The sequence below is a fragment of the Amphiura filiformis genome, chromosome 2, assembly GCF_039555335.1.
Source record: "Amphiura filiformis chromosome 2, Afil_fr2py, whole genome shotgun sequence".
Classification (NCBI taxonomy): Eukaryota; Metazoa; Echinodermata; class Ophiuroidea; order Amphilepidida; family Amphiuridae; genus Amphiura; species Amphiura filiformis.
The window spans coordinates 11961948-11976035 of NC_092629.1; the positions used below are offsets into that span (position 1 = coordinate 11961948).

At 35.2% G+C, this 14088-nt stretch overlaps 1 protein-coding gene across 2 annotated transcripts in view; it reads left to right on the forward strand.

Moving 5' to 3' along the window:
- Nucleotides 1–14088, forward strand: part of LOC140145886 (neuronal acetylcholine receptor subunit alpha-9-like) — a 232861-nt gene that overhangs the window by 181698 nt on the left and 37075 nt on the right. For both annotated transcript variants that reach the window (XM_072167589.1, XM_072167590.1), the window contains exon 2: nucleotides 2586–2731. In XM_072167589.1, coding sequence (XP_072023690.1) covers nucleotides 2586–2731 — 146 coding nt within the window. The remainder of the gene's footprint in view (nucleotides 1–2585; nucleotides 2732–14088) is intronic.

The following is a 14088-nucleotide window of genomic DNA, read 5'->3' on the forward strand; positions in this document are numbered from 1 at the left end:
ACCAACTTGCCAAATTTTACGTAGGTTTACTACTTGCAGACAAAAATATGATGATAAAATAATGAAGATTTTACCATCCCTATTTTATTACTGTATATCTCGTACCACGCCTACGCGTAGATCATCCCAGGGAGATCATCTATGCATTGTACTGTAATGTATAGTTATGTTTGAAGCAATTGCATCCGTGTTTTCATATTTTTATACCAAATTTGAATTTGTGGCAACATTCTTTTCTCTCATCTTAATCATAATTCTTCATGTTACCATTTGTTTTGAGGTTGATTTGATAGAATTTTGCATTATTATCTTTTGATGGATCCAAGTGTGTGAAAATATTGGATCCAACACATAATAATGATAAAATTGAATGCTTTACGCCCAATATTTATTGATCTCGCTATGAGTTGTAAAATATTGGACTCGACTACGTCTCGTCCAATATTTTTAAACTCATAGCTCGACCAATAAATATGGGCTCAACCGATCCAATTTTATATCAAAATCCTCTTCCTGTGGGTGAGCGATATACCATTAGCAATGCAAATTAATGTAATGATAAATTTAGTTTCATACTTTGTTTCTCTTTTAAAATCTTTGATATTGTAAAAATATAGAAAGGGCACTTGTTTTTAAAACACACATGCTTGCCAAAGTAGATTCGAAATTTTAAGTTATATCCCACGGTTGTCTGAGTAATATTTATGTAAAGTTGAACAATGATGGCGTTATTTATCTTAAACCTTGTTTGCATCTTTACAAGGGGTAGACACTTGTTTAATGCTGTTAGAACATCAGAAAAAAGACTAGCAAATGTCAATCAAATTTTCAAAAACTTTTTATCATGAAATGTAAGGAATAACTCACATTATTTGGCTAATTTTTATTTAAAATATATGACTATAGCGCCCTCAATTTGCACACAAATGTGCAGTTTGTAGAATAAAAATTACTATAAAAAAGCAGAATGAGGTGAATAATTTGATATAGAAACACAAATCTATAGCTTAAAATATTAGTGTGATAGCTGTTGGTATCGTCCAGGTCTTTAATTGAACATTATATAATATTTTGTTAGAAAAATTAATAAATGATTACATCAAACAACCTCCGTGAACGTTGTACTGCAAATTTGACATTCTCAACACGTACCGTATGTCTTTACAGAACACCACGCATATCTTCGGAGGTTTTGCCGAAAAGGTCAATCCAATACAGATACAGTATTTTAATTCTGGCCAGAAGTATGATAATGACTCCCATCTTCAGTTAATGACCATTTTTCATTCCTTATTAAAGTCCACACCGCCAAATTTGCATGCACTACTGTTAACCCTGCAGCGGAAAATCATTTTGAGTGCTTCATCTACAAACCACGCCCATGAGTTTCATGGCTTCTTCTATGCGCTGATCAAAATTGTTTCGACACAGATTGTACAAATCTACATTAGACTTCTTCCATGAAAATTCCGTTTTCCAATTTCGGTAAAAAAAAGATTTTTCAGAGAATTCTCTCTATATATGATCCCTAACCAAATTTATGTATTTCAATACCTCTACATTTGCCCAAATCTCAGATGAGCACAGAGCAAAAGTTATGTATTCTAGGGTAGTCAACGTAGATAAATCTTCAAAGCTAACCTGTCAATCAATCATGAAATCCACGCAGGCGCATTGCGCTATTTATGGTCGGGCAAATTTCTGGATATTGTTTTAGCGACATCAAACTGGTGGCGTGGGTGAAGTCCACTCAAAGTGACCGCATGTTACGGCTCGTAATTACAAGGGTCGTATTTCACCAGTATAATTAAAATTCACGTATATGGGACAATAACCAGACCATACAGATTCATGTGTGTAGCTAGTACCAGGGGTCTCATATCCCTGCTAGTACAGACTAGAGCCGAAGAATACAATTTGTTTTTAAAGGAGAAGAGCTGCCGGGCAGTATCAAAGAGCAAGCGAGACAAAGGGTATACCTTTAAAAGATTTAAGATTAAAAACAAACAAAAACATCCTCACCAAGGAATAACCAGATTTGATACAGGCCTTATTCAATGGCACCATTTTCGCACATTTTGCTCCGACTCTATGCTCATGTAATCCAAATAAGGTGCTATAATATAAAAAGCTAGATTAAAGTAACTATAGTGGATTCTAACCAATCAGAATTGGTATTTTACTCCGGATACTGTTTCCTGGCAATTTCCGAAGAGATTATAAAGCATACTAATTTGTATTTGTAAACTCTGTAGATTTTACAGCCTTGGATTGGCGGCCATGTTGGATATGTGTAGGGAGGAAGTGTTAAAGAATGTACCTATTACAAAAACACATTTCGGTTAATGTTGTTTTCAATTCCGGATTGTTATTTTACTGCGGATACTGTTTCCTGAACATTTCCGATGAGACAGTGTCACAGCTATGAAGCATAATAATTTTGCTTTTGTAAATCTGCAGAATTCACAGTCTTGGTTTGGCAGCCATGTTGGATATGTGCATGGAGGAATTGTAAAAATGTACCTAGTCAATTATTACAAACACACATTAATTGTATTGTTGTTTTCCTTTCACTTTATCTACAGGAGCAAGATTACTATCAGAAACCCACCGTTTAATTAATGACCTGTTTGAAGAAAATGGATATAACCCGTATGTAAGGCCTGTATATAACCACACCACTATTATAGATGTTCAGATGTTACTTTTTGTTGCACAAGTATTAGAAATGGTAAGTAATGTTGATTTCATACTTTCATGTCGCTTGCCGCTGAGCGGCGTGACGCACACGCATTGGAGACAAACTGACACACTGAAGGCTGATACTCTTGCCGCAGCGGTAAGCGGCATGAAAATGTGACAGGGGCACAATACAGTAATATTATGTAAAATGTGTTTGTTATTGTTTATTTGTCAAACTGTCATAATGGGAATACCTCCCTCAATCTGTATCTATATCCTAACCTTAGTCTGAAACCAAATTCTCTTATTTTAAACTTCTCTTCTTTTCTATCAAATCTAAACATATTCAAACTCTCACGATAAACCTCACCCTTACGCGGGCCTTACTTACCATGCATAAATCCTTGGGATGGGCCCGTGATTATTGTAGCAGGCGTGCGGAAGCTTGTGCATAAACTAGCGTAAATCAACATGATCAAATACTACAGCAAACACCACTTGTTCGTATTATTCTTAGGTAAAATCTCATCTGGCACGGATACCTGAGAGTCACTTAAGAGGTATTATAACCACCCTTGTATATAATAGTACGATCCTTCGCTGGGGTCATGCATAGGTCACTAGAATAACAGAGGGCGTACTTTGATTTGGATAATCTATTGTCAGCTGAGAAGTATACAAAAGATTACCCAAATCAAAGTACGCCCTCTCCTTTTGTGCCCGCCATTCATCAAAAAGCCATATGGGAATTTGAAAAGTGTTATCATTTTGTGCTTACTAAACTGGTCATTTTTTACACATTACCAAAAGTAACTACCCTTTCAAAAATATTAATACGGTATTTGAACTATAATCTGAGCGACTGAATGAGTGGCAATTGTTCACATCCAATTTTGCATGCCCTACTGATTGGCAAAAGTTCATTGAGAAAGAAAGTTTAGATGTTCAGATATTAATATTATTTACTACTTGAATGACAATATTTTGAATGACAATGTTCTCCATTGTTTCAAGTGAAAGAGTAGAACAAAAAGGCCGATTGTGTTTTGCACATCATTTGTGTCAATATTCTAAACATTAATACCATTAATAACCCTTTGAATGAACATAGATTCAGACTGCAAAGTTGCTCACACCTGCTACCCTCGCCAATGTAACATTATATTCTCTGCATGTCTGACAGGTTATGGACACTTTAACACAACAAGAACGAGTTTCAATGGGTTTGAGTGCGACTCTTGCGTCCGATCTCTTGTCATTGAAATGTAACAGTTAAAGACGGCAATGAAGTTTAAAGAAATGATGTAACATTTTAGTAGTGTTTTTGTTTTTAAAATCATGTAAACACCTGATAAAGGGGCGTACCAAAGGGAGCAGGGGCAACCCCCCCCCCAATTTTCAGGGATAAACTGGGGACGGCAAAGAGTGTTCTTAGAATGACTAAAAACAGGACAAAATATTGACAAAATGAGGACAAAATTTGGTCCAACTTCTCACACTCAAATATTGGCTACGCTAGTGCATGATAATTACAGGTCTTTCATTACTCCACTCAGGTATTAGTTGCAGTAGGCTGTTGTCGTTCAAGGTATATCTCATGGTATATTTGATTGATAGCAGTAATATAAAAGAAATAAGTTCAAGTGATATTTGAAACTTTAACTGCAATCACCGAGTTGTAATCAATCAGACTACATCGCTACCATCCAGTACCTTCCTTTGCTGGTAGATGTTGAAAGGTGCACCATTAGTTCCCTCGCCGGTAGTTCCCTCGCCTTGCACCACTGAGGTCCCGGGTTCAAGCCCCGGCGCGGCCCAAGGATTCATGTGCACTTGGTTTATCCCGATTCCATGCTCGCTCTCGCAGCTTTTCTCCGGGATCTCCGGTTTCCTCCTGTATCGCAAAAATCGGTGATTAGTTCTTTGGTTATCAAAAACTTCCTTCACCCAATGTAATTTGGGGAGCTGCACAGATAATTGGTGAATGTTACAATCTAACTGCGGATAGGTGTGCGCCGTTCGGCAGCAACTGGCCTAGTTGATACGATCTGATTGTGATGATTCACCATTGCAGCGAAATTACAGCGCTTTGAGACCTCTAAGATCTGGAGAAAGGCGCTTTATAAATCCCAAATTTATTTATTATTATATATGGCATCTGTGAACATCTAGCGTTTCTAAATCTCAGAAAATGGTGCATTATTATAAAGATTGAGTAAAACAAAAAAATCAAAACCTCAAAATAGACTTAAGAGTGAGGATATTACGTTTCATCAATTTTAAAGCCATTTTGTAGAAGAAAAAGTTGTCTGCACGTGTTCGAATAATATGAAACGATTTATGTTAAAGCTACCTGTGTTACTAGCAGAGTTCATACCATAGTCGCTATCGTCCTGGCATTCTAACGCTCCATAAAACCACGTAGCTCATTGGCTAGATATCAAGCGCTTCTTGCGACCGATTGAGCTTTAACACTGTGACATTCAAAATATGACGTTTAGGAAACTAGAAATAACTCGGCCTGACATTAATTTGGCTACTTGTATTACACAGTTAGTACACATCCATTTAGTGTAAAGTTACTTCAATTACTTTATTATTAGATATCCTATAATTATCTTACTTGATATACAACTCCTGTTGTGCGTGTAAGAAGGACGTTTCTGAAAAGGCTGCCTCATGTTTTATTAATTATGGTTTCTTTAAAATATGGGACCTGCTACCTTGAAATAAGCGTAAAGTCGCAAGTTGTTAGGTTCGAAACGCCCTGGCTACTGCGTTGGTGTTCTTTGTTTCACACGCACCTGTTCAAACCAGAACTGTGAATGTCCTTAGAATGGGGGAACTGTGTGCTATTCACGAAGGACATACTAATGGCTTGTACAGGTTTCCTTCGTGAAAAGCCCGTTGAGCCCTTAATCACAAAGAACATACAGACATACTTCTGGCCTGAACAGGTGTGCGGCAAACAAAGAACATCAACTCAGTCAGCCGGGATATCTTGAAACTACCAACTTGCGACTTTATACTCATTTCGTTGTAGCAGATCACATATTAAAGTTGAATACCACTGCTTGGATTAGAGCGTTCATGCGAATCAATTCACACTGAAGCTGAAAAGCAATTCAATTCTTTAAAATCACTAAAAAAATCAAGGGATGTTGAACAAAAAATGTATCATTTGGTGATTGATGTTTTCGTTCATTATAGGTTGTATCAAAATGATTGACACCCATCAGTTGTCAGTGATTATAGACAAGACTGCCACTTCAAAATGCAACATCGAATGTATCTAATTCGTCGAAAATGTTGTGAAAGGATGTAAACTCTACATTGTTGCAGTTTCAGTATGATCCAATTTTGCATTTGGAGGCAGCAGGCTTGTCAATAAACGTGAAAACTGATGGGTACCAATCATTTTGATAAAACCTGTACTTGATATTTCATGCCATAATCGAAGGCGCGCTCGTTGTGTTATTTCCAGGACATTTTACGGTTTGGTGCGTTGAAACAAAAACAAACTACCAGGTCAACGTTTTGTCATATGGTATCTGAATCGTATAGTTGCATCTGGTATTGGTGCTTTAAACATTCCTGAGCATGAAAACCACTTGCCGGACCACTTGCACGAAAACCCTCATTTCCCCATTGATAAGTGCGTAATAGGGAATTGGTGGTGTTTAACCTATACGTGACACAACGTGAGTGACAGATGCCCTTTTTGAGAATGGACAAAATTATGATGTGAATTCGTCTGATTTATTGGTGTATTGATTTGTAACCTCCGTATTATAATGTTGTTCTTTGGTAGCTGTATAATGCCGGTGTCCATTTCCACATGAAGAATGTTTAAATCCGTATTTATTCAATATTATTCACTGTTAAGCACTAAGGTAGAGTTAAGGTACTGAGTGCTAAAATAAGTACAAAAACTGTGATTAATATTCAGGTGGTATCTATGTAGCTATGGTACTTACTTCCATATTAGTTTCACTGGCAACGAACGTGTTTGCTTTCCAAAATTCGTCAAATAACCTGGTAGTGACGACAGCAAAGACCCTATGTACGTCAGGAACGATCTAAATTTGTCATTAGGAACAGCTGATTTTTTTCTCCTTTTTATCTATTGTAATTTATCATCATATTTACATGTAATCTTGATAATGAAGTTAAAGTGTTTGTTAGCTGCTCTTTCGCAAAGTAATGTTGTAGGATGGCTGAGTTTCCTCCGATCGCGAGCGTGAAGCATAAGCGGCAGCAAATCGATCCAACTAGCGCATTATTGGAGTAAAGTGACTTCAGATAGAGTCAGAGGGTAGTGAGTTATTGGTGTGATTACGTGTTGTCTTAACCTCATAAACAATAATGAGTCTATTTAAAGTAAATTTGCAACTTTAATGTACCCCTTGTATATACTTACTACTATTCCGATGTAAGCTAGTATTTTATGTAATAAATGTTCAATCAAAACTCGACATATTTATCAGGAGGCTTCTTGGAGGTTTTGAAGAAGAACAATACGTTTATTAATTAAATCAAGCAATGGAAACAAATACAAATGTAGTAGAATATTTAAGTTTTTTTAAATTTGGTGTCTATTTACATATAATTACTTCATAAATCCTCGCCTACCCCCTTTCTGGACTCCTATATTTCCCCCACTAATGGGTAGTGGTGGGTCTTCTCTGTCCAGTGATATCAAAATAAGTACCAATATTTTCCATGTAATTTCATCATCAAAATGTAATAACGCCCTCGAAAACTAGGGAAATCCCAGCAATAAAAGTATAGGCTAAACAATGACTAAATAAAAAGGTTAATCACGAATATAACCTAAATATCAAGTTTTTAAGTGTCAAAATATAAATATCGCCTATGCCTTAGTAGAACGAATGTTACTAATTTGTAAACTCTCAAAAGGCAGCTATTAAGACTTGTAACATGCTACTCTTCAATTTATAATTGTACAAATGGACACAGCAAGTAAACACCTGACTACAACTTCTAAACATGAATCAAATTCCACTAGGGAAAAGTGTTTCTAGTTTTAAAAGCTTTAGAAAAATCATTAGCAAGATTGAATAGCTTTGTAACTTTGAGAAGCACTTATAACTTAAACTTAAATTAATTATATCATTTGACAATGCCTATCACAACATTAGTTATGAAATATATAATTTTCGAAAAAACAAACTTCTGATTTTGTTCAAATACTCAAAGTTCGATGGTCGAAAAGGCAAAATCCAATTTGTCATGAAATACATTAATGGTTTGGAAGGTCGTTGTGTATCATGCTCGCAGGGTTAATGCTATACCTTTTAGAGTAAAAAATATCATCCACTTAAATAAAAAATAATCGACGAGTCCACATCGTGTATGAGCCATTTGCTTAAAAAGTGTCATGTTGGTACTTATCTAAAATTAATTTTGATGAATACACTTGTAAAGGTTTCAAAAGTTTGACTTTTTTTAGGGTTTCAGTTTGCAGACGACACCGGCGCGCAAATTTTTAATGGCTGATAAGAAACCTGTTATGTATGATGAGTCCATCATTGCCAGGAAGTGATATGAATCTGATGTTCAATCACGGCAACGAATCTTGTCTTCCCATCATACCTGGCTACATACTCTTTTTAATAGCGCATTTTAAGTAATCCCATGGGGTACTACTGCCTTTCTTACAGTGCCCTGATTGGTTAATTACATGCTATATTCATCTGAGTAACAATCAAAATAGAGCTTTTATATCTCTTAGAAATATAAAGCTTAATCCCCCTGAGCAATATTGTCAACTTAGCATGTGACTATTAGGCTCAATACATGATCGTCTTGGTAACAATCAAAATAACTCAAATCATAAAAGAGGTTGAAAATTTTGCCGGTAGTGACCATTGAGTTACGGCAATTGTTTTGGCTATGAGCATGTTTGAGTTAATGGTTGTCAAATACGCAATTGGTTTTTATGATTTATCATGAACAATGACCATCCTATTCACGAAGCAAAAATACTTGTTTCATGTATACTGCGCATGAAATATCTTGACAATAAACATAAATTAAGGGCTGGGGTATGAGCGACCTTGATACCGGTATCTGGAGAGGGAAGCAATGAGTTACCCCATATCTTTTTCCAAAATTTGATATTTTTTTGTGATATTTCAAAAAAGCGACATGCCAAAGACAACTCTTTGGGCACATAGTTTGTTATTGTTATTGCAGTTCTTTTCCACATACCTACGTTAACATTCGATTGGGTGATTTACTAATATTATATATTTTATGACTGCAATTTGGCGTTTTCAATGACAATAAACATAAATTAACAAATTAAATAATCAACAGATTGATACTTTGGTTCTGCGTATTTTGATACCTCATTTCCCAAAGTTATATCGAATTGAATGGAAAAGAGAGCAGTGACACATTTGGGCTATTTCCTCGTTCAAGGTGATTCCTGCCGGCTATTTTAATGGGCTCATTATAGCGTAACAAATCAACACTCACTCGCCGTGCTCATAATTAGTATGTTTCGAGAAAAAAGTCTATATAAATTTTGTAACTTCTAAATGCTCTCGATTTTATTCAAATTAGTATAACCTGGGAAGTTACATCGTGCGGAATGAGGTATCCAAATCTGCAGAACTAAATTCTTAATCTATTGACTAATTAATGTGGTAAATTAGGCTTAGTGTCCTTAGTGTTCGAATACGTTTTGTGCGCAGTGTATGATGTGCTATCATGCACAGCACCCTTGGAAGGCATAATGTCTGACTTGGTGTTCAATTATAAAGACATATTTCATAAAGTGCCAGAGCTTTTGTAAAAGATAACCCAGAGTTAGAGTAAAAGGAGAAATAAAGTACTATTAAGTGTTATATAGTATAGAAAATACAAGATCTTTTCCAATATTTCAATATTCTTTAATTTAATTCTGCCATCGTTGTAGATCAGAATAGGTTCTGCCTATCAAACAAAATGAAGTAAAGAAGTTTAAAGTTACCACCATATAATTTATTCATTATTACTAGGAAACTTAAGTACAATAGCTGCTGTACATTCTGCAGAAGACCACCTAGAAAGTCGTATAAGGTAAAAGAAGAAAATAAAGTGCTATTGAGTACTATTGGAGACTTACAAGATCTTTTCCGATATTTCAAAATCCTTTAATCAAATTGAGCCATGTTGTAGATCTGTTAGTGCTCTGACTATCAAACAAAATTAGTACAGTGGTATAAGCTTGACACTATAGAACTAGGTCATTATTAATATTGCCAGAAAGCCCAAGAACCATAATTGCTCGATCTTCTCCCAGGATCACCCAACAAGTCATCTAAACCAAATGAAGAAATAAAGTACCACTAATTACTATTAGAACTTAACAGATCTTTTCTAATATTTTAATATTCTTTAATCAAATTCTGCCATAGTTGTAGTTTTGTTAGTGCTTTGGCAAACACCACCCAAGTGCACTGATAGCCAGGATGGAGTCAAGTGACTCTCAAATTGGAGTAAACTAGCACTGTCATTTTAGATATAGAGTCGCAGAGTGGCTGGACTCTGCTTTTAGAATCACCCTGACCCCTGTCGATTGTCAACATCAAGATCATTTTCAATATTCTAATGTCCTGCCATCGACATTAATTTGAAAGTGTTCTGTATATGAAATGATGAACTTACCACAAGTATCTATTGCCCAGAATCTCCGCATTAAGTTCCCATTTTGCCTGATAAACACGTGATTTTTTCACAACAAACTCTCTGCATTCCTATAAATGATATTACCGCATGATTTGATCTGTAGGTACATTATAATGCGCAGATAGACATGGGTTAACGATCTTGAGGCCGTTGTCATGAACGATACTGTGAGCAAGGGTACCTGCCTTATTATATAAACAGTACACTACGAAGTGCATATATTAGTCTATTTGACTCATTAGTCAGGTATTTAAAAGAACAACGTCGTCTTGGGACCAGTGTTTTTAGGATCATGCTTCTTCCGGTGTATCTATTCTGTTCCAACGATGAGTCTATAGCCTGTTCCAACGACGGGTCTATAGTTGACTTAACTTTGAAATATGCTTCGCGTTATTCGTCTTATAGATAATTATATTGAGCTTGCTGTGTTTCATGTCAGTTTGTACTTTTGCCAAACAAAATACAATTTGTATGTAAACAAACAAAACAATATTCGTTATAACCCAAGTACAACATCTCCTAGATCTTCTCCAAAAGACCACGGCAACACATTTAAAACAAGACATCAAGCAAGCTCTTTTCCAATAGTTTAATATTGTCTATCGACAGACATTTGAAAGTATTCTGTTAATGAAATTCCCATGATATAAATGTGATCTTATTGCAACAAACTTTATGCATTCCTATAAATGATTTTACTGCAAGAAATTATATGAAATGCTCTGTAGGTACATCAAAATGCGCAGGTTAATGATCTTGAGGCAGTTGTCATGAACGATAGTATCAGCAATGGTACCTACCTTGTTATATAAACAATACACTGCTTAGTGCAAATATTAGTCTATTTGACTCATTAGTCAGGTATTTAAAAGAACAAAATCGTCTTGGGACCAGGGTTTTTAGGATCATGCTTTTTCCGGTGTTTCTGTTCTGCTCCAACGACGGGTCTATAATTAACTTGTCATAACAAATATTGACATGATCTGATGCTTCGCGTCGTATAGAGAAATGTACATATTACATCTTGTCTGATATTACCTATACATTATAATGAAATACATACCGTACGTAGCGCAATTACTTTTGTTCCAAATCCTCAATTTAAACATTGTTCCGATAGAAAATGTATTTAAAATGTTATCTACAATTTGCATGAGCAAATATTGAGCTTGCTATGTTTCATGTCATGTTGTACTTTTGCAGACAAAAATATGATAATAAAATAATGAAGATTTCACCATCCCTATTTTATTACTGTATATCTCGTACCACGCCTACGCGTAGATCATCCCAGGGAGATCATCTATGCATTGTACTGTAATGTATAGTCTATGTTTGAAGCAATTGCATCCGCGTTTTCATATTTTCATACCAAATTTGAATTTGTGGCAACATTCTTATCTTTCATCTTTATCATAATTCTTCATGTTACCATTTGTTTATTTTGAGGTTGATTTGATAGAATTTTGCATTATTATCTTTTGATGAATCCAAGTGTGTGAAAATATTGGATTCAGCACATAACAATGATAAAATTGGATGTTTTACGCCCAATATTTATTGGTCTCGCTATGAGTTTTAAAATATTGGACTCGACTACGTCTAGTCCAATATTTAAAAACTCATAGCTCGACCAATAAGTATGGGTGCAATCGATCCGATTTTATATCAGTATTTTGTGTAGAACCTGAGAGCACATCAGACACACTAAATTACATTCTGAATACGAGGAATGTCCAAATTTTATGGCATTTTTTAATAACTGACATTTTGTCATTAAAAAGTCCTCAAAGTAAACTTTATCAATCTAATGATATGTACTTAAAATGTATGCAGCCTGAATGGTAAGCCGACAATCATATTATGAAACTTTTGACCTTTCATATTGAAACTATACATAAAGTGTTTGTTGTTGTAGTGCATTTTTATATACAACGTTTTAAAAAAATACGTTTTCATGACTTTTATATAGGCTTACCCGTCATAAAAGTAAAAAAGTAAAAATTGTTTATAACACGGTTATATCGAGCTTTCTTGATGGGGGCGGAATAAAAACTTGGAGGCAAAGTCGAAACAAATTAACCGTTGCATCATTTTGACCCAGTTTTGTCGGTTTGATTCATGTACGGGTTTTTTGAGAGACACGCTATATGTAAAGTATTTTACACAATTCTCGCCCATGATCTGGTGAATTTTGGCGGGAAACGGACTCCCTTTCCTTTGTCTTCCTGATTTTCTCTTTCATTGTCAGGTGTACTTTCCTTTAAAGTGCCCCCCCCTCTCCACCTTCCTGGGTTTTTTTTCGTTTGCTGGCGGGTAAGTTTTATCCCCATTCATAAGTTATCAAAGGCTCTTTATTTTTCACATTACCTTAATAATATTACATATTACACATTTTCAGCCGTTTGAAGCAGTGGCTCCGGAACTGGGAATATTTAACTATTTAGTTACTTACGCTAGTCGTATACCTTTTTATCATTTTAGACACTTCCCTTATGAAATGTACCTTTTCAAAGTATCAGCTCGTTTGAAAGTATACCAAACTAAAAGAGAAACATGTGGCTTTTAGTGACATCTGTAGCCATGTTCAGACTTTTCAGTACATGTTCAGACTCTTTGAATAATACTTCACATAAAAGAACAACGCATTTTCAATTTGGCAACGAGTCGAAATATAAGAACTTTTTGGTTACATCTCACAGCATAGACGAAGCAGCAATCCCATGGTGCATTGCGCGAAATTGAACTTGATCATGCATTGGCATAGGATCAGATACATCTTGAAATTATTACCTCAAATTAAAGAAATATTATAACATTTGCTGACGAGAAGCCCTCAATTTGTTTTTGTTTACAAAATTCATATTTTTACACGATTGTGATGTAATTTAAGGTTAACAACTATAAACTGTTGCGATTTGGTAGTTTACAGCGTCTTGCCAATGCAAAAATTGCATTGTTCATTTCATAACGAGTGTGTAGAAGAATTCAAATATCACAGATATACTTTTGTGGGTCCTGTAACTCTTGAGTTATGTTATATAAAAGGGCTGAAACAACAACACTTTTGTAAAACGTACATATTACTCATTCACAACAATAAATCAAGCAAGTTTACCAAATATATGACTTGTAAGATGGATAAAAGTGTTATTTTTCAATAATATATTGATTAAGATAATGAAAATCGATATTTTGGCTGCTTCAACCAGCAATACCGCATCTACCCTTAAGCTCAAAATTAAAAGCGGCATTATCTAAAAGTGAAAACTAGCATTTTGTGGATACAAAATAAAAATATAACATTTATATAAACGTTAAAATTTTGCTTTAATTGTCAAAAGTTGACAAGCATTACATATTATGTAGTTGTTATGTTGATAAGACCGCAAAGCATGATGGGAACGCATGACGCCCGCTGTGGTTACATGTGCTTATCTCTTAAGGGTCTTACTGAAATATGAACCTGAACCTTTAAGCAACGTCAATTTGTGCTTCATCGTATTCGATACCTGTATTGTAGTCGAGTGTCGCTGTTTATTTTGCATTTGTTTACCAAAACTAAATTCTAGGCGACACTTTTCGATTAAATTTGCTAAAAATTGATCATAATACCAAAGGAGTCTTTTCAACATCCGCGGGCGGGATCTTTCTTTTCTTTTCTTTAATGTGAAACAGCAAACTGTATAAAGTGGTAAAAGGATTGAG